We start from the raw sequence: 21,970 nt of genomic DNA on the forward strand, positions 1-21,970 counted from the left end.
CCAGTGTCGTGCTACTCTGAAATGACAGAAGATATGAAGTTGGTTGTCAACTGTAGTGTTTTGACTTAGACACATTTAGGTCTGGTTTTTAGCTCTGTAACTGGGTGAGGCAGCATCTTTCAAGCTATCTGTCCACCTTCTAATGCCACCTTAACTGAGTTCTTCACCCACAGTGATCAATCCCCCTGAGGCCGTATTATATCATATGACCCCATCCACCCGCAGCCTCTGATATGTGACTAGGATTAAACACTTGACAGAAGCTAAGCCAATAGAAATTTTGTGCCCAGGATTCTGAGAGGGAGAGTTGCTCTATTTATCTATTTAGATGTCTTTTTTTTTTTTTTTTTTTGAGACAGGGTCTTGCTCTGTCACACAAGCTGGAGTGCAGCGACGTAATCATAGCTCACAGCAGCCTCAAACTTCTGAGCTCAAGGGATCTTCCTGCCTCAGCCCCCTGAAGAGCTGGGACCACAGGTATGAACCATAATGTCCACCTAATCTTGTTACTATTTATAGTGACAGGATCTTGCTATGTTGCCCAGGCTGAACCTAAACTCCTGGGCTCAAGCGATCCTTCTGCCTCACCCTCTCAAGATGCTGGGATTACAGGCATGAGCCACTCTGTCTGGCCTATTTTTGTGTTTTAATCTTTAATATGAAAGTTTGGTGGTGGTCATCTTTGATCACTCTACACATGAGAAAAAGAAAGTTATGAAGCTAAGGGGCAGATAAGACAGAAAACGTAAGCCACATTTTTCTAGCTGTTCACTCTTGCCCCTTCCCAAAATCCACCTGCCCCTCTATCTTTGGTAGACCATCTAGTGCTTTATTTTTCCCTTGAGATAGCCTCTGGATTTTATTACTTGTAACCGAAAAGACACAACCTCTGTTCGCTCCACCTGGAACATAAATTTCTAAGCTTTTTGCAATGTTAACTCCTTATGTAATTCAGCTTTTAAAGTTTGGCCTCAAATCCACCATTTACATGGAGTTCTTAAAGCACTGTAATTACTTAATAATATTTAATAGTGAATGGATAAATGAAATCTTACCAATACCTAATGTTACTTTGAGAAAATTAATTCACATCTCTGAACCTCAGTTTCCCCAACTGTGAAACAGAAGCATAGAGAGCCAACCTCAACAAGGCAGCTGCGGAGACTGAAAATAAGGTGTGCAAGGTGCCCGGCACAGAGGAAACACTCAGTGAACAGCAGCCACTCTGGACAATGATCTGCAGGCATCCCCAGTGATAGGCAATTGATTCCTGCCCCAGGTAATGTCCTCTTTCTATGTCTTGGCTCGAACCTCCAGCAGGGTGAGACTGTGGAAAAAGGAATAATCTGAAATTAGATTTGCGCCTATGATTCCCAAATCAGAATCCATTTTCATTTGATGTCTCTATGCCCTGAGTAGAGCAGCTGTGCCGGGGATTAAATAAGGGGGACAGATCTGTCTTCTAAAGAAAGGAGAATTTTCCATATTGGTCTGTCAGGATATTTGCTTTCCCACTGTTTGTCTGGGTTGGATCCCAGATTCGCTGTCACACTGGCCTCCTCCCTTGCAATACCCAGAGATCATATTAAGCGTCCACTCATGGAATTGAGAGGAGAGATAGAAATGCATTAGTGTCAAGATCTCCAGGGTGCATCTAAAATAAATATGATTCCTCTCTTCCCACTCCTCACACCATATGCGGGGGACACCCAGTGTTTATTTTTCAGCTGCGCCAGCCAGTCTGGAAGAGGACACCATGGAAATGGGAGAAAAAGGATCAGGGTGGTGTAACATATCACTGGGGGAAGTTTAGGGCCCATCACTCAACAAATAACAAGTCAACAACCCCTGTCGCTTGGATATCCCCTGTGAAAGCTGCATCACCCTGTTTCACAATAACTTTAATCTGACTGTGTAAATTCAAGAAGTTCCCATGGCTTGTAAATGACTGGCACAAAGTGGCCCGTTAAAATAATTCAGGCTCTTTGCAAAGAAAAAAAAATGGGGGCAGCTTTAAAATAAACCACAATGCATAAGTCACCAATATGTCAGATGTTGGTGGAAACCAGCAAACTAAACTTAACTTACATTGTGAGGCCGTATACAGTTTTTTTCTTTAATCAGCCTGCTTTCCTCTCATGGGTGATTGGAGCTAAATTTTATAATGTGGTAGAAAAGACGCATTGGTGTTAACTTAATGTGGAGTTAACTTGTAGTACATTATGTAACTTTGGGCAAGTAACTTTTACGTGAAACTCAGATTGCCCATCTAGAAAATGAGAAAACTGGACAGTAGGTAGGAGAGTGTATATTTGGCTCACAGGTCATAACTCTCTATTGTCGCATCCACAACAGACATCACTAGTCAATCATTTTATTTATTTTTCCTGTTGAACCCAGATGAGGTCTCAGGATTTATCTCAGCTGAGAGTTTCAGGGAGCCACTGCCCACTGATAAAAGATAGACTTTGAGAAGAAGCTTCTCTGTCATTCCTACAGCAGATGATTCTTGAACGTTCTTTGCATTGCACAAGCACTGTGTCATGTGGGCAATTGGACATGCCACCTCCACCCTACATAAATCTGTAGAGGTACTTCTTACCTTCATACCTTCAACCAAACTCGGTAAGCTGCCTTTGAAATAAGTTCATTAGGCGGTAAGATTTCCAAATAATACTTTGCACTCAAGTCTCAAGTTTTTGTTTGTTTGTTTGTTTGTTTTTATTCATCAAATTGCTCATCCCATGAAAGCTTCAGGAGGAGATGTAACTAATTGCATGGGAGAACTACATGGAGATGGCCTCAGAGCAATTCACAGGACGGTTCTGAATTGTCAAGATCTGCCTTGGATCCAGAAGACCCGCAAGCTTTACCAAACTTATACATGAAATTTCTCCACAGACTCCAGCTCAGCCCCACCGACTTGGTAGTGACTCATTTTTTTTTTTTTTTTCAGATGACCAATGAAAGGATCGGTCTGCCTCTCCAAAGTCCTCAGAAAGAATACCAAAATTGTGGCTAGGTCTGAGAAAGTTTTTATACAATGTCATGGGATTGGTAAATCCATTGTAGCACTGGCTCATCCGTCAAGGCTGACATATGGCAGGGTAACGCTTCCCTAAGCATTTTTCTTTGGTGAAAGGAAATGCTGGTCCCTATGAGAAAAGAATATGAGACTGACTCAGAGTCCTATTCATGTTTGATGCTACTGGGCACAGCTGTTTCTGGCTTCAAGGCATCTATCACATCTATGACTTTTTCTCCAGCAACCCCTGTGATAAAGTTCATGAAACTAGAATCCCCATAGAAGAATGGTGGCTGGCACTATACTTTGGGGACACAAGTTGTGAAACTCTCAGTGGCCCAGCATCCAAATTTCTATTGTGCAGAATCTTCTCTGATTTTGGAAAATGCCTTACAAAGTTAGGATGTTGAGACGAGGCTCATGGTGATGACACAGGCAGGTTTGTTTATGGAGTGGGGACAAATATTTTGAATCCTGCTTGCTGTTTATTTTGTCTAATGTACACATAAAACTCAGAATGATGTTACCAGGGATATTGCACATCAAGCACTTAGCACAGTGTCTGGCAGGTGGAAAGGGCTCAGTAATGGGAGAGATACTGAGTGGATAATTACAATAGCATCTTAAGTAGGCTTCCTGCCTCTAACTTTAATCTTCTCTGTTCCTCCCTCTACTGTAAGCAAGAGTGAAGATGATGACGCTGACGATGATGATGATAAGGGTAGTAATGGGTTTCCCGTTATCAAGCACCCACTGCATGCCAGTAAGTGTTTGCTTGCACCACCTCATTCAGTCCTTTCAATGGTTATCAATATTATCATGCCAATGTGAACATTGCAGAAAATGAGGCACAGAGAGGTTGTGTTCACTTGCTAAAGTCTTGCAGCTTGTAACTGTATGAGCCAGGATTTGAACCCCACCCCTCCTCTTAAGCACTTTGCTATGCTGTCTTTCATTCACCCATCCAATTATTACCTGTTGAGGGCCTACTACCCTCTTAGTATATGGTCTACCCTGTTCAAGCCTGGTATAGACTGAGTGTTAACTATATGGTAGAAATTATCGTTATTAGTTATTATTTTTATTTAGATAATTTTGCCTCATAAGGGAGGCTGAAATAATTATAATATTTGTCCTGAAAAATGTAGCCAGAGAGTATGATATGAAAGGATGGACATTGCATTAGGACCCATGAGTCCTGGCTTCTAGTTCCAGCTCTGATCCCCACTCACTGTGCTACATTAAGCAGGGCATTTCCCCAATCTGGGCTCTGGGTATCACGGGTTACCTCTCAACTCAGCTGTTACAAGTCCCCTTCCATCTAGAGGAGAGCATCAAAGCCAGGAAAAACTAAGCTTCCCTAAACCTGCAGTGCTTTACCTGATGGAGCCAAACTCCAAGTAGCAAACCTAAAACCTTGATGCTGTGTAAATTGGCACATACACACAGCTTCCACGTGGTGATGACTATCAAAACAAGCTTTTGTCTACCCCACAGGGTCAGCCTCCTTTCTGAAAATCAAGCAGCTGACTGAGTCCAGGTCAAAGTCCCAGTGGGAGTGAGAGCCCAGAGCAAAGCGTGCACTTACATTCCATGATGATGATGCTTGGTGATGAATGAACCAGCTTCTTGGCAGGAAGGAAGTTCCTACAGGTTGAGGTGATCCTCCTAGCAATGTGTTTATTTGACAGCCTAAGGCAGCAAAAATTCACAGAGAAGAGAAAAGAGAGAAGAAAAGGGCATAAAAGAAAGGTTATTTAAGAACATCAGGATCCTCCCTGGCCAGCCAAACACTCATAAAACTAGAGCAGAAGATCATATAAACACATTGTGAAAAAATAAGGTAATCAGAGACTAAAAAGGTCCTAGAGAGGTATTAAGGCCAGGAAACATGTACTTTCTCTACCTTAGTACTTAGGCTCATTAATTTTTATTTAATCTACTTGGCACATAATAAATACTCAAGAAATATTTGTGAAATGAATGAACTACAGGAAGAAATCATTGTTGACTATGGCTGCCAATGACGGTGTCACAGGTTAAATGGGTGGTGGGAGCTGGGTACAATTTGAATTGCTAGAAAAAGAAAATAATTCAGAAAGACCATCAATTTTAACAAAGATCCCCATGAGAGAACAAACTTGGCTTGTTCTGTTGGGAGTTAAATTATTCAAAAGAGGCTAGACTATTTTGCAGACAATTTCCCTGGAATTTTAGTGATTCAATATCATAAAGGTTGATTTCTTATTCATGTTGTATGCCCAGCAGGTAATGTAAGGGGGCTCTGCTCCACATAGCCATTCAAGGATCCAGGATGATGGCAGGATCCGTTGACTACCTAGTCTTAGCTGCATCATCTGCAATATTAGTCCGCCATGGTCACCACAGAAGGGGAAGAGAGCTCATGGAGAACCCACATCTGATTTGTGTGCTTTGGCATGGGAATGACATGTATTCCCTCTTCTCTCAGCCCAATAGACAGAATTGGAGACATGGCTCCACCTGACTCTAGTAGGCTGGGATGTACAAAGAACCCATGGCTCTGCTTCATAGCAGTCATTAGGAGAGCAACCTGCTAGAGTGGTAAACACATTTTAGGTAAGGTAGAAAAATAATTAAGTATTTGTAGTTCTGCTATGACAATGCATGACCTAGAAGTATCTCCAATAACATAGGAAAACCCCTTCTATGGTGTGCCAAAATTTGTCAATATATTAAAAGAAATCTTCATTCTTTTCATTTTATGATTTCAAAGCTGTTAGAAAAGGACTCCAGTCTTTTGAGTCCATAGCCTCTTCTCAATGACATATGAGTGAATTCAGGTGCCTGCAAAAATTAATTCTTAGGGAGGGCAGAGATTCTAAACTTACATAGAGCTGGGTCCAAATTCCAGCTCCACCACCCTCCTCAAGGCCCTTAATCTTCATCTCTGCATTCATTCATTCGGTTAATATTTACTATGCACCAGCCCATTAATCAAGAAAGATAAAAGGGAAATATCCTGACACAATTCTTATCCTCAGTAAGTCTTCAGATTATTGGATAACAACTAAATGAAATGGACTGATACAATTAATATTAATATTTTTAAAATGTCTATACTACCCAAAGCTATCTATAGTTTCAATACCATCCTATCAAAATCCCAATGGCATTTTTTTTTTTGCAGAAATAGAAAACAAATTCTAAAATTCTTATGGAACCACAAGTTACCCAGAAACCAAAGCACTATTGAACAAGAAGAACAAAGCTGGAAGCATCACCCCTTCCCAATTTGAAAATATGTTTCAAAGCTACAGGCATTAAAACAATACAGTACTGGCATAAAGACAGACATGTAGACCAATGGAACAAACAGAAAGCCCAGGAATAAACTTGTGATTATATAGTCAATTGATATTTGACAAGGGTCCCAAGAACACACTTAGAGAAAGGGTATTCTGTCCAATAAATGGTGTTGGTAAAACTGGATATCCATGTGCAAAAGAATGAAAGTGGACCCTTATCTTACACCATACACAAAAACAAACTTAAAATGAATTAAATATTTAAATTAAGATCTGAGGCTATAAAGCTCCTAGGAAAAAATGGGAAAAAGTGTCCTTGATATTGACATTGGCAATGATTCCTTGGATATGGCGCCAAAAGCACAAGCAACAAAAGCAAAAACAGACAAATTGGACTATATCTAACTAAAAACCTTCTTCACAGAACAAAAAAACTTCAAAATGATAATACAACTAACAGAACGGGAGAAAATGTTTGCAAACCATAACTGTATATATCATTAAGGGTTGATATCCAAACGATATAAGAAACTCCTACAATTTACTAGGAGAGAGGGAGAGAAAGGGAGAAAGGAGAGGAGAGGAAGGAAGCAAGGGAGGGAAGGAAAGAAAGAAAGAAAGAAAGAAAGAAAGAAAGAAAGAAAGGAAGGAAGGAAGGAAGGGAGAGAGAGAAAGAAAGAGAAAGAGAGAGAGAAAGAAAGAGAGACAGAAAGAAAGAAAGGAAGGAAGGAAGGAAGGAAGGAAAAGAAAAGAAAAGGAAAAGAAAAAAGGAAAAGAAAAGAAGAGAGGAAGCAAAGAAATAAAGAAGAAAAGAAGGGAAGAAGGGAGGAAGAAAAGAAGAAAGGAAGGAAGGAAGTGAAGAAGAACCAGATTTTTCAAGGAGTAAAAGACTTGAATAGACATTTTCCCGAAGAAAACAAACCAATGACCAATAGCTATGAAAAGATGCTCAACATCATCAGAGAAATGCACATCAAAACCACAATGAGATCTCACCTCACACCTGTCAGGATGGCTATTGTCTTAAAAAGATAACAAGTTTTGGTGGTGATGTGGAAGAAAGAGAACTCTTGTATAATTTTGGTCAGAATGTAAATTGGTGCAATCACTATGTAAAACAGTACAGAGATTGCTCAAAAAATTAAAAATAGGTCATCATGGCTGGGCATAGTGGCTCACACCTGTAATTCCAGCAGTTTGGGAGGTCAAGACAGGTGGATCTCTTGAGGCCAGGAGTTTGAGTCCAGCCCAGGCAACATGATGAGACTCTGTCTCTAATAAAAATAAAAAAATTAGCTGGGTGTGGTGACACATGCCTGTAATCCCAGCTATTTGGGAGGCTGAGGCAGGAGAATCACTTGAATCCAGGAGGTAGAGGTTACAGTGAGCTGGGATGGTGCCACTGCACTCCAGCCTGGGTGACAGAGCGAGACTGTCTCAAAATAAATAAATAAATAAATAAATAAATAAATAAATAAATAAATAAAAATAGATCATTATATAATCCAGAAATCCCACTTCTGGGTGTATATCCAAAGGAATTGAAATTGGAATTGCATTATTCACAATAGCTAAGACATGAGAGCAACCTAAATGTCCACTGACAGATAAACAGATAAAGAAAATTGGTATATACATATAATGAATTGTTATTCAGCCTTAAAAAGCAAGAAAATCCTGCCATTTGAAACAATGTGGATGAACTTGGAGGATATTATGGTAAGTGAAATAAGCCAGGCACAGAAGGACAAGTACTACATGAACCCACTTCTATGAAGAATCTAAAATAGTCAAACTCACAGAAGCAGAGAGCAGAGTGGTGATTGCCAAGCCTACAGGGAGGGTGAAATGGAGAGATGCTGGTCAAATGATACAAAGTTTTGATTATGCCAGATAAATAAGTCCTAGATATCCAGAGGACAACATAGTAGCTATAGTTAAGAATATTCTATTGTATACTAAAAATATGCTAGAAGGATAGATCTTACATTGTCTTCTTATCACAGTAATAATAACCATATCAAACAAAGAGGGCAGAAGGAAACTTTTGGAGGTGATTGAAATGATTATGGTGTTGATTGTGGTGATAGCTTCACAGGTGTACACTTATCTCCAAACTCATCAAGTTGTATGCATTAAAGATGCACAGCGTTTCAATGTGAGTCATATCTCAGTGATTTGGCTTAAAAATGGACTGACAATAAAGTAAGAAAGACAGAAGTTAGATTTAAAGGGAAAATTCTGGTGCCTCAAAATTGCTGAGGTTCTTGAAATGGGAAAAGGCAATGAGCCTCCTCACTTCAAAGGACATTAGAGATATTTTTAATAACAATATCTTTAATCTCAGGATTCTATTCCCAGCATTGGTCCACCCAATCTCCTTGCTAATTGGGCAGATCCCTGCTTCTAGAAAGAAGGCTGTTAATTCTTTCTTTCTTTCTTTCTTTCTTTCTTTCTTTCTTTCTTTCTTTCTTTTTTTTGAAACAGAGGCTTGCTCTGTCACCCAGGCTGGAGTGCAGTGGTGTGATCTCGGCTCACTGTAACCTCTGCCTCATGGGTTCAAGCGATTCTCCTAGCTCAGCCTCTGAATAGCTGGGACTACAGGTGCGTGCCACCACACCCAGCTAATTTTTGTATTTTCTGTAGAGACACATTTCACCATGTTGACTAGGCTCGTCTTGAACTCCTGATCTCAAGCGATTCACCTGCCTCAGCCTCCCAAAGTGCTGGGATTATAGGCATGAGCCACTGCACCCAGCTGAAGAATGTTAATTTTTTTTGCTTGTTTTATTTTTATTCAAGATCAAAGTTTAAGCAAATGGAGTAATGATAGTTTTTCTAGAAAAACATGAACATCATTATTTGATAATGAAAATGTCTTTACTGTTAAAGAAACACTGAACGCTTTTACACTGTTAGTGGGAGTGAAAATTAGTTCAACCATTGTGGAAGACAGTGTGGCAATTCCTCAAGGATCTAGAACCAGAAATACAATTTGACACAGCAATCCCATTACTGAGTATACCCAAAGGATTATAAATCATTCTACTATAAAGACGCATGCACATGAATGTTTATTACAGCACTGTTCACAATAGCAAAGACTTGGAACCAACCCAAATGCCCATCAATGATAGACTGGATAAAGAAAATGTGGCACATATACACCATGGAATCCTATGCAGCCATAAAGAAGGATGAGTTCATGACCTTTGCAGGGTCATGGATGAAGCCTGAAACCATCATTCTCAGCAAACTAACACAGGAGCAGAAAACCAAACACTGCATGTTCTCACTCATAAGTGGGAGTTGAACAATGAGAACGCATGGACACAGGCAGGGGAACATCACACATTGGGGCCTGTTGCGGGGTGGGGGGCTAGGGGAGGGATAGCATTAGGAGAAATACCTAATGTAGATTATGGGTTGGTAGGTGCAGCAAACCACCATGGCACATATATACCTATGTAACAAACCTGCACGTTCTGCACATGTATCCCAGAATTTAAAGGCTGTTAATTCTTAACACGCCTATCTCTAGAGGTCAGTCTAGAGATCTCTGACAAAATCCAAGTTTCAAATCATTAATCTCACAAATAAAATGACTCTAAAATTGTTAGAAAGGCACTGGCCATGGTAATCCTATTTAGAAACTAAGAATAAATAAATGTAACTTACAAAGTAGAGCTGAGTGTTAAGGGTAATTATAGATCTTCCAGAGTTTCCAACATATAATAGCTTCTATGACAGATTGTATAGATAAAACAATCTGTCCTAGTTAGGAAGCTAAAAAGCTTAGGCTGGAATTTACAACGATTCTTCCACATTTAAAGTTCTTGCTGACAACAGCTACAAGGCACTGCCTCCTATGTGCCCGGTACAACTCCTGGAGCATGGGAAGTGTCCGAGTAAACACCAGCTGATTGAATAAATGACTGCTGCGACGAAGTCATCTTAGGCACTCTGGAAGACCTGGGAGGGGCATGAGCAAAGCAGTCTAGGCCAGTGGTTCTCAAACTTTGGTTCCTGGATCAGTCATCCAGGGAAATTATTAGAAATGCAAATTCTCAGGCCCTCCACCCAGACCTACTGAAGCCGAATCTCCAAGGACAGGGCCCAGGGGTGTGTATTTCAGCAAGCCTTCTGGGTGATTCTGATGCGCAATAAGAATTGAGAACCATTGCTACAGAACCTTGCTTCTCAAAGTGTGGTCTGTGTATCAGTGGTATCATTGTCACCTGGGAGCAAACAAGAAATGCAGAATATCAGATCTCACCTCGTACTTACTGAATCAGAATCTTCGTTTTAACAACATCTTCACTCAGAGGGTTCATTTGCAACTTAAAGCTTAAGAAGCACTGATCTTGGCCATTGGTTTTCAAACGTAGCTGCTCGTTAGAATCGCACGGACAGAAACTGGCGTGGTTAGTCTGGGATGTGACCTGAACATCAGGATTTTCTAAAATTCCCCCAGATGATTCTAACATGCAGCAAAGTTTGAGAATCACAAGTGTCCATGACTTTAAAAAGGCTTTCCAGAGAAGGCAGCATCTAAGCTCAGCCCTGGCCCCCAAGGCTTGGTGTTTCCAGGAGAGAGAGAGAGAGAAACAGCCAGATTGTTTTGGGTGCTGCTACCACCACTGTCTCTACCTGTCTTCAGTCAAAGAGGGAGGCCTCCCAAATCAAGGGCTGTCAATCCACCCACATCAACAGCCTCAAATTCACTAAAATGCTTGAGGCAAGGGTTCAGAGCGAGGGCAGAGTAAGGGAGAGGTTTTATTAGATAAAGCCTGCATTCTCTGAGCTGTGCATTTATTAATTTCAAAGTAGGCTGAATGATGGGGGAGGGCTAGGGGAGCAGCGTGGGTAATAAAAGCGCTTTCAGAGAGTGCCCTCTTGCTTCTGGGAATGTCTTCCACCTCGACCCGCCCAATGGCAGTCCTAAAGGAAGGTCACCCTGGGAGCATCTCACCTTTGACGAGGCTGGCCAGGGATGCTGCTGAGAATGAAATAAACTCTTCTTTCTTTTGCTTGGAGAAAAGAAATCATGGGTAGTAAAAGCCTACGACTCACATGGAGGGGTCATCAGTGGGGCCAGAGATAGAGGGCAGGGGAGTTTGGAGGAGGTGGTGGGGAAGGTAAAGGTGGGAGGAAAGAAGAAGGAGTGGCAAAAGCAATGTCAGACAACAAAGGTCCAAATGTTTCAGAGTTGGCTTCCTCGGCTCCAACACTAGAACTGTTTCTGTTGCACCCACTCCCCCAACCTCCGCCTCCTTCCTTTCCTCATATCATCTCCAATGACTAATTATTTTGACCTTCCCCAACCCGATCTGCAATATCTCAAGCCTCTGTCATAGTCAGCTTCCGGCCATCGTCGGTCAGATGACTCTAAGCACACAAGGCCAGGGTCGCCTTGCCAAATGGCAGCAAAGCATGGCCAAAAGCAGAGTCTCGAAATACTCCCAGGGCCCACTTTTTGCTCTCATTCCTTCCTTTCCCTTTCCCCTAAAATAATCTTTATCTTAACTGTGGATTATTCTCTCCCTCTTTTGGATCTCTCTTTTCTAGTCACCAGTCAAAAGAGAAGTAGGAGGCAATGATAAAGTGACAACGTAGGTTTTGAGTCACCTTACCTGAATGAGTTTGTCACATGACCACTTTTCACAAGTATTCCTTCAGAACAAATACGATGCCATTCCCTTCCCACCAAATGTTCTTGGAATTCCTTTTTGAACATGGCCTTTGGAAATGTCTAAATGGGCATTTACAATTGAGGCACAAAAAAAATTATTATTCATTGAGACTTTTTCCTTTTCTTTTTTTTCTTTTTTTTTTTTTTTTTTTTTTTTTTTGGAGACAGAGTCTCGCTCTGTTGCCCAGGCTGGAGTGTGGTGGCGTGACCTCAGCTCACTGCAACCTCTGCCTCCCAGGTTCAAGTGATTCTTGTGTCTGAGCCTCCTGAGTAGCTGGGACTGTAGGTGTGTGTCACCACGCCTGGCTAATTTTTTGTATTTTTAGTAGAGACAGGGTTTCCCCATGTTGCCCTGGCTGGTTTTGAACTCCCAAGCTCAGGTGATCCACCCGCCCTAGCCTCCCAAAATGCTAGGATTTCAGGCCTGAGCCACCGTGCTCAGCCCATTTATCTTTTTTTTTTTTTTTTGACAAAATATCATGATTGCATTTTAGTTGTTGGACTCTAGATTAGTATAACCAAGTAAATCATCTATTTATTTTTAATGATTATTTCTCTGTGATATTTTATTCTTTCCCCAAGTTAAATCTACTCTTAAAGTTTATAGATCTTGTCACCAGTAAAAAAAATTATTCCAAAAAATTAAGCAAGATTTTTTGTATTACACTCCTCTTCCCCTTCTCCACTCAGAAAAGAACTTCTACAAATACTCTGAATAATGATCAAATCTTCAAGTGTCAAGACTCTGACAGGAAACTATTTCAGGGCAGAACCGATTGGTCGGGCATGATCTCTAAAATCACAAACTAAAACAAGCATTAAGGGTTTTCTTAGTCATTATTAATGAACTCAGTTCCACTTCCTCTTTTATCTTCATAACAGTATCTGGGACAATCCCCAGCTCTTAGCAACTCGAATTTTCCAGGCATCTGTCCTCCTCAGGATAGGCAACAAAAGGAACAAGCACATACTTGACTCAGTATTATATTATGTGCTTTTCTTCTCTGTTTTATTTTTGCTCTTTGACTCATCTCCTCTCCTACCCTGAAAGGAAAGATCATTTAACACCAGGTTAAATTAATTCCATAAGTGTCTTCTGCATGTAAGGCCCTGTCTCACATGGTGTGTGGGAATCCCTGGCCACCTAAGATGTGCTTTCTTATGTTTTCTGCTAGCACACCTATAGGAAGAAATGGGGTGGAGATGCTGTGTTGAGAAGGATTCTGAGGTCCATACTCACTGAGAAAGTGCATTTATGGTTTTTTCCCCCCTTATCTTTAATAGACACTCAAATATTTGCTGCCTGAATAAATGGAAAGAGAAAAGAGAGAGAGAGAAAGAAGAAAGAAAAAGAAAGAAAGAAAGAAAGAAAGAAAGAAAGAAAGAAAGAAAGAAAGAAAGAAAAGAAGGGAGGGAGGGAGGGAAGGAAGGAAAGAAGAAAAGGAAGGAAGGAAGAGAAAAGGAAAGAAAGAAAGGAGGGAGGGAGGGAGGAGGGAGGGAGGGAAGGAAACAAGGAAAGGAAGGAAGGAAGAGAAAAGGAAAGAAAGAAAGAAAGAAGAAAGAAAAAAGAAAAAAGAGAAGGGAAGAAGGAAAGAAAGAAAGAAAGGGAGGGAGGGAGGAAGGAAAGAAGGAAGGAAGGAGAAAGAAAGACAAAGTAGGAAAGAAAGAAAGAAAAAAGAGAGAGGGAAGGAGGGAGGGAGGAAGGAGGGAAGGGAGGAAGGACGGAAAAGAAAGAGGGGGAGGTAGGGAGGGAGGGAGGGAGGGAGGAAGGAAGGAAAAAAGAAAGAAGAAAGAAAGAGAAAGAAAGAGAAAGGAGGAAAGAAAGCAAGGAACGAAGAAGAAAGGAAGGAAGAAAAAGAAGAAAGAAAGAGGGAGGGGGGAAGGGAGCAAGGAAGGAAGGAAAGAAGGAATGAAGAAAGGAAGCAAAAGAAAGAAGAAAGAAAAAAAGAAGAAAGAAAGAAAAAGAAAGAAAGAAAAGAAAAGATAGAGAAAGTAAAAGGGAGGGAAAGAAGGAAAGGGTAAGGAAGGAATGAAGAAAGGAAGAAGGGAGGAAGGAAGGGATAAAGCAAGGAAGGAAGTTGGTGAGTGAATGAATACCTGAGCAGTGAGACCTACCCCTTAGGCAAGAGGAAATGAATCGTATCACAACCATGGATTTCAAGTGAACTTTTTGAGAAGTATCAATCCCAGATGTTTGCTGGAACATGCTCCCTTCCTATTTCCATCCCATTTTGAAAGTCACAGTGTAGGTAGGATCCCCATGGATATTGTTTATTTTGAAGTATATTCTACCTCATTCTGCTGAAATACACTGGCCACACAGGAAAGTCAAGGAAAGACTGAGGAATTGCTCCAGATTGGAAGGAAGCTAAAAGAAATAAGAAAACCAAATGTAACGTGTGATTCTTTGGCTACAAACACATCACTTTTTTTCTTTCTGAGATGGGGTATCCTAGTGGTGTGATCACAGCTCACTGTTGCAACCTCGACCTCCCGGGCTCAAGCAATCCTCCTTCCTCAACCTCCCATGTAGCTAGGACTACAGGTGCACACCACCACAGCTGGTTAATCTTTTTACTATGTGTGGAGATGGGTCTTGCTATGTTGCCCACGCTGGTCTTGAACTCCTAGGCTCAAGCAACCCTCCCACCTCAGCCTCCCAAAGTGTTGGAATTACAGGTGTGAGCCACCATGCCAGCCTACAAACACATCATAGAGACAATAGGCGAAACTTGAATGACATCTGAGAACTATAGGGTAACAATGTGTCAATACTACTGTTCTGAATTTAATAGTTATATTTTTATTATAAAGGGAAATGCCCTTGATTTTAGGAAATAAATATTAAATTGTTGGGGCTAAAAAATATAAACCTTGACCTAAAATGTAAGTGTACATCTTCTCCTATTGCTTCCAATATAAAGATAGAACTTACACCAGAAAATATACTCAGAGTTTCCTAATAAACATCTTTTCCCTAAAAAAAAAAGTAGACATAAATATGCAGAAGAGATGAATTTAATCTACTTATATCCAGCTTGATGTGCTAAGGAGAAACTTTCCAACGCCCGTGAAATATGGTCCCAAAGGAGAGTGTACTTTTTTAGAAGCCATCGAACATTGAGGCAAAGGAATGGACTTACAATTTTACGAAGTCTTAGGTCTTAGAATATTATGAGTTGTCACATCCTGGGGCAGTCATAGAGATTTCATGGCTTTTACCCTCCAAGAGCAAGAATTCCAGGCACGTTTCAAAAATAGTGTCTTACCATGAAATACACCTGTCAAAGTTCCTTCTTACTTTGAAATATGTCTTTTTTTAAAAAATAAAACCCCGATGGAAGAAACGTCCTTAATTCACAGTTCTCAGGGTCAGATTTTTGTAAGGAAGTTTTGGTGAACAAATAACTGAACAGATGCCGGAAAACCTAAGACTTTCATTTGAGTAGAGGAGAGGGATTTATTAGACCACTAGATTAAAATTCCTGTATTTAAGACATATTTCACAAACACTTAATGGGGTTTTCCCACCCGTTAAGAGCAAACTAAGGGCACAATGTTCCATTTTAATAGGGGCAGTAACTCCATTTCATTTATAGACTAAACGGACAGGAAAAAAAAAAAATACAAGGGCAGTTCTCGCCAGAGAAAACATGACCTAATACAAGGGCTCAGGCAATGTATTAGAAATAAAGGCCTGTCTGTAGCCCTGGCCATTTCTTTTCCTTTTTTCTATTTTTGGGAGGGGGTGGTGATTTGGAAGAAAAAAATTCTGTGGTTGATATCCAATGAAGTTAACACTTCTCGGCCAGGACTTCTATTACATGCAAACATCATGAATTATAATTAGAGAACAGCCTATTTACACATGAAGGTACACTGGGTCAAGTGAAAAACTCTGCCAAGAATCTCAGCTTTTGGCTGAGAAATATTGGCAATTGGCATAAAGAAAATGGTCCTGGAATGGGACAGAGCTGGGAGGAGCCAGGAGATCTAGTTTTCAATCCATGTGACATTAGCAAATGGATGTATTGACATGCAAAGATTTCCCAGTAGATTAAGTTAAAAATAGCAATGTATAAAAAGATGTGAAGTATGATTTTGTTTTTTATTAAGAAAGACAGTGAATGTCTGTGTTTGTATGTGTACCTAAAAAATCAGACTTATGCCTACTGGATTACCAAAGTGTTTATTCTTGGTAGGCGGAGTTACTAGAATATGTCCACTTGCCATATATGTCATATTTCTATGTTGTTTGAAGTTTTAAACAAATATAAGTCACATTATAATTAGAAAAGGTTATAAGAGTATTTCCAGTAAAGGAAAAGGCAGTCTCTATCTTACAGAGTTCACTTCTTCTTCTCTAGAGGAAACCTCTATGTTGAGTTCAGACACACCTGCTTTATAATCCTGGCTCTGCCATTTACCCAGCTGTTGACACCAGGAAAACCACTGAGCATCTCTGAGTCTATCCTCTACTCTGTTACATAAGGACATTCCTTTCTTCCTAGACTGGCAATGAGGATTATGTGAGGTAATGTTTGCACAGGGCCTGGCCTAGCGCCCGGCACTCACAAAGTGTTCAATTAAAGAAAAGAAAAAATGAGTGCCTTGTCTTTTTAACAAGTACAATGGACAAGATCTAAACTTTAGCCAGGGATGGCAAACCACGACCAAGGGGGATGCAGTGGGGTGCCTACTTGGTATCTAGCCTGCAGCTTGGCACTGCATAGACAAAAATCCATCAGAGCACGTGTTCTCTACCTAAGGCACTTACTTGCTAGGTGGGAGACTGATAACTGTGATTAGTAACATTTTTTTTTTTTTTTTGAGATGGAGTCTCTGTCACCCAGGCTAGAGTGCAGTGGCACGATCTTGGCTCACTGCAACCTTTCCCTCCCGGGTTCAAACGATTCTGCCGGCTCAGCCACCTGAGTAGCTGGGACTACCGGTGCGTGCCACTAAGCTCAGCTAATTTTTCTTTGTATTTTTAGTAAAGTCGTGGTTTCACCATGATGTCCAGGTTGGTCTCAAACTCCTGACCTCAAGTGATCTGTCCCCATTGTCCTCCAAAAATGCTGAGATGACAGGTGTGAGCCACTGTTCCCAACCAGTAACATATCTTGAGCACCTACTATGTGCCAGGCACTGCTTGATTTCCCTAATGTGATAACTCATTTAATCATTGCAATCACTATTGTAGACAAACACTATTATTATTATCATCCCCCCTTTACAGATAAAGAAATCAAAATACAAATAAATTACCTGTCTTGGCCATGGTCACCCAGCTGGTTGGGGTACAGCTGAATCTAGAACCCAGAACCCTGACTTCCGAGTCTGAACTCTTAACCCCCATGCACACCTTTGCCATGCAATTAAGGGTGAGGCCAGGGTTAGAGAGGGGAATTCAGGAAAAAGGGGCAGCTTTGTAACAGAGGCTTAGCCACCAAAACCTTGGAAAAGGCCAGGGGTGCTTAAACTTGAGTGACTACCAGAATGTCCTGGGGGGCTTAGAATAACACAGGTTGCCAGGCCCTACCCCCATGGCTTCTGATGCAGCAGGTTCAGGATGGGGACCAAGGATGTGAATTTCGGAGAAGCTCCCAGGTTATGCTGCTGCTGTTAGTCCAGGTACCCCAACTGGAGAACCACTGTTCTAAGCCCCCTCGGGTGCACAGGATTCAGACTGACTAGGAGGAAGGGTAAGGTAGCCCAGGAACTGAGACCTTCCAAATATGCGGATTATGCAAACAATAATACCAGCCATCTAGTCCATTACTAAAGGCTTCAATGACTTCAAAACGTTCATGGAAGATGTGTATTATTCACATCTCCTTATTCACTAGTCGTGGCATAGCCATTCTGATTTTTTAAAATGTTAAATCATGAGTAGCTTTAAAGAAATGTAGCAAAAACACTTGTTTATAAATGCAGCATAATTGCCCTTTGATTTTTCACCTCTGAGTGATGAAGAATTCAAAAAGTGTCCTTCAACAGTGTATTAGTCTGTTCTCATGCTGCTAATAAAGACATACCTGAGACTGGGTAATTTATAAAGGAGAGAGGTTTAATTGACTCACAGTTTAATTGACTCCCCAGCATGGCTGGGGAGGCCTCAGGAAACTTACAATCATGGCAGAAGGGGAAGAAAACACGTCCTTCTTCACATGGAAGCAGCAAGGAGAAGAATGAGCAAAATAGGGGTCGGGGGGAAGCCCCTTATAAAACCATCAGATCTCGTGAGAACTCACTCACTATCAGGAGAACAGCATGGAGGTAACTGTCCCCATGTTTCAATTACCTCCCTCCAGGTCCCTCCCACGACACATGAGGATTATGGGAACTACAATTCAAGATGGGATTTGGGCAGGGACACAGCAAAACCATATCAAACAGCCAATCAATGAAATGAAAAGGAATTCCATTCTTTATCTGAGTCTATCAAAGGATGTTATTGAGGATGCATTTCATGGCTCACCCCATGTCACTTCCAGTGAACACTTTACCATCCTCAATTTTCTTCCACATACTCAAGGACATTCCCCCTTTAAACTCCTCCCAAAAGGTCTCTCTTCAACCCTGGTAGAAACAAAGAAAAGAGAACATTTTCTATTTCTATACAAAAAAAGTCACTGGGATTTTGTTGGGGATAGCATTGAATCTACAAATTTACTTTGGGTAGTGTAGATATTTTAACAATATTAAGTCTTCAAATCCATGACATGAACTTCTTTCCATTTATTTGTGTCATTTTTAATTGCTTTCATCAATGTTTTGTACTTTTCACTGTACCAATGTGCCTTTACAGTTAAATTTGTTTCTAAGTATCTTATTTTTTTAATACAGTATGTCTCTCATTTTATTTAGACCTTCTTTGATTTCTTTCATTGGCATATTGCATTTTTTAGTATATGTGTATCATTTAGTCCTGTATATGTTTTATCAGATTTGTAGCTATGCTGTTGTAAATGGTATTGTACTTTTTAATCTTTGTGTCCATGTGTTCATTGGTAGTTTGTAGAAACATAATTGTTTTTGCATGTTTATCTTTTTGATGCTATTGTAAATAAGGTCACTTTCTTAATTTTTTTGCCAATAGTTTATTTTTAGTGTATGGAAATGCAGCTGATTTTTCTTTTTTTTGAGAGAGAGAGAGAGAGGGTCTCACTTTGTCATCCAGGCTAGAGTGCAGTGGACCAATCATGGCTTACTGTAGCTTCGACCTCCTAGGATCAAGCAATCCTCCCACCTCAGCTTCCTGAGTAGCTGAGACTACAGTTGTGTGCCACCATGCCTGACTAATTTGTTTTTTTTTTTATTATTTATTTTTGTAGTGATAGAGTCTCGGTATGTTTCTCAGGCTGGTCTCAAAACCTGAACTCAAGCTATATTCCTACCTCAGCCTCCAAAAATGTTGGGTGAGCCACCATGCCTGGTGCAACTGATTTTTAAATGATGATTTTGTGTCCTGTGACTTTACTAAATTCATTTATTAGTTCTAACACTTTTTTGGTGGAGTCTTTAGATTATGCCATCTGCAAATAGAGACAATTTTACTTTTTTTCTGATCTGAATGTCTTTTTAAATATCTCATTTTTTCCCTAATTGCTCTGGCTACTAGTACCATCCTTAATAGAAGTAGCTAGAGTGAGCATCGTTGTCTTGTTCCTGATCTTAAAGGAAACACTTTCAGTTTTTCACCACTGAGTATGATGTTAGCTGTGGGCTTTTCATATACAGCCTTCAGCATTCTGAGGTAAGTTTCTTCTACACTTAACTTGCTGAAAGTTTTTGTCATAAAATGGTGTTGAATTCTCTCAAATGCTTTTGCTGCATCTACTAAGATGATTATATGCTTATTAACCTTCATTCTCTTAATATGGGATATTATATTCATTGCTCTGTATATGTTGAACCATCCTTGCATCCCAGGGATAAATCTCACTTTTCAGGGTGTATGATATTTTAATGTGCTGTTGAATTTGATTTGCTAGTATTTTGTTATGAATTTTTGCATCTGTGTTCATCAAGGATATTAGCCTGTAGTTTTTTTTTCTTATAGTATCTTTGGCATTAGTAACAGGGTAATTCTGGCCTCATAAAATATGTTTGGAAGGGTTTCTTCCTCTTCAATTTTTTGAAAGAGCTTGAAATATATTGGCATCAATTCTTCTTTAAATGTTTGCTAGAATTCACCAGTGAAGCCATCTGGTGCTAGGCTTTTCTTGGTTGAGAAGTTTCAATCTAGGCAATGATTTCTTGGATATGATATCAAAAGCATACGCAACAAAAGCAAAAAGTTACTAGTGGGACTACATCAAATTGAAAGCTTCTGCAGCACAAGGGAAATAATCAACAGAGTGAAAAAATAACCTATGGGATGGGAGAAAATATTTGCAAACTGTTTATCTGATAGGGGGTTAATACACAAAATATACAAGAACCTCTTGCAACTCAATGGCAAAAATACAAATAACCTAATTTTAAAATAGGAAAAGTATTTGAATGAACATTTCTCCAATGATTTACAAATGGCCAAGTACAAAAGGAATTCAAAATGTTCACAGAAGATGTGTATTACAAAAAAAACTAGGCATGGATTTCAAAATTTTTTACATGGAAATAAACTTATACTAACTTGTTACAACATGTCTCAACAGGATCTAGTTGGAGGCACTAGGAAGGATAAGACATCAGTTTGAGAATAGTCCTTATCAAAGTAACATGAATTCTACTAAAATTGAAGCAAAGACAAACATCAAATGTATGGTAAAGCTTGGGTAGAAGAATGGCAAAATCATCGATGTTTTATGAAAATTTATGGGGATGATGCCCCAAAGACATCAGCTGTTTGCAAATGGATAACTCACTATAAGAAAGGACGAGACAGTGTTGATGATGAAGCCCACGGCAGCAGACCATCCACAGTGATTTGTAAGGAAAAAATTAATCTTGTGTGTGACCTAATTGAAAAGGATCAATGACTAACAGCAGAGACAATAGCCAACATCACAGACATCTCAGTTGGCTCAGTTTATGCAATTTCAACTGAAAAATTAAAGTTGAGCAAACTTTCTACTCAATGGCACCAACACCATCAGCTGCATCCAGACCTGCTGCAGACAAGAGCAGAGCTTTCAATGAAAATTTTGGACAAGTAGAATTAAGGTTCTGAAACATTTCTTTGAATAATTGTAACAGGAGATGAAACATGGCTTTACTATTATAATCCTGAAGACAAAGAACAATCACAGCAATAGCAACCAAGAGGTGGAAATAGTCCAGTAAAAGCAAAAGCAGAGCAGTCAAGAGCAAGGTCATGGCAACAGTTTTCTGGGATGCTCAAGGCATTTTGCTTGTTAACTTTCTGGAGGGCCTAAGAATTATAATATCTGCTTATTATGAGAATGTTAGTTAAAGCTTTAGCAGAGAAACACCTGGGAAACCATCACCAGAAAGTCCTCCACTTCAACAACACTCCTGTTCATTCCTCTTATCAAACAAGTGCACTTTTGCAAGAGTTTGAATGGAAAATTATTAGGCATCCACCTTCCAGTCCATATTTGGTTTCTTCTGACTTATTTTGGCTTCCTAATCTTCAGTTAATAACGTAAAAAATACTGTCTTAACATGGTTAAATCCCCAAAACCCTTGGTTCTTTAGTGATGGACTAAATGGCTGGTATTACTGCTTGCAAAAGTGTCTTGAAGTTGATGATTCTTATGTTGAGAAAAATAAAGTTTGCATTTTTTCTTTTTATCTTTTAATATAAAAGATAGAGTTTTTCTTCATGAATTTTTGAAGTCCTCTCATATATGAGAAGGTGCTCGACATCACTAACCATCAGGGAAACACAAATCAAAACCACAATGAAATATCACGTCATACCTATTAGAATGGCTATTTTCAAAGGGAAAATAGATGTGCTGGCAAGGATGTAGAAGAAAAAGAACTCTTGTACGC

At 40.0% G+C, this 21,970-nt stretch overlaps 1 protein-coding gene across 2 annotated transcripts in view; it reads right to left on the reverse strand.

Annotated features, from left to right (window-relative positions):
* Positions 1-324: 324 nt before the first annotated feature.
* The window catches only part of LOC117975217 (NADH-ubiquinone oxidoreductase chain 4-like), a 28,610-nt gene continuing 6,964 nt past the window's right edge, over positions 325-21,970 (reverse strand). Inside the window, exons 1-3 of one of the 2 annotated variants that reach the window (XR_010108969.1) lie at positions 11,285-14,684; positions 4,614-4,717; positions 325-1,327 (exon numbers count right to left, since the gene is read on the reverse strand). Coding sequence is in view for 1 of the 2 variants with exons in the window: in XM_055096225.2 (XP_054952200.1) it covers positions 13,293-14,210 (918 nt within the window). In the remaining variant the exon portion in view is untranslated. Of the gene's footprint in view, positions 1,328-4,613; positions 4,718-11,107; positions 14,685-18,485; positions 18,587-21,970 lie in introns of those variants that run through there. The other variant, XM_055096225.2, reaches the window with a different exon arrangement.

This window comes from Pan paniscus, chromosome 10, assembly GCF_029289425.2.
Source record: "Pan paniscus chromosome 10, NHGRI_mPanPan1-v2.0_pri, whole genome shotgun sequence".
Classification (NCBI taxonomy): Eukaryota; Metazoa; Chordata; class Mammalia; order Primates; family Hominidae; genus Pan; species Pan paniscus.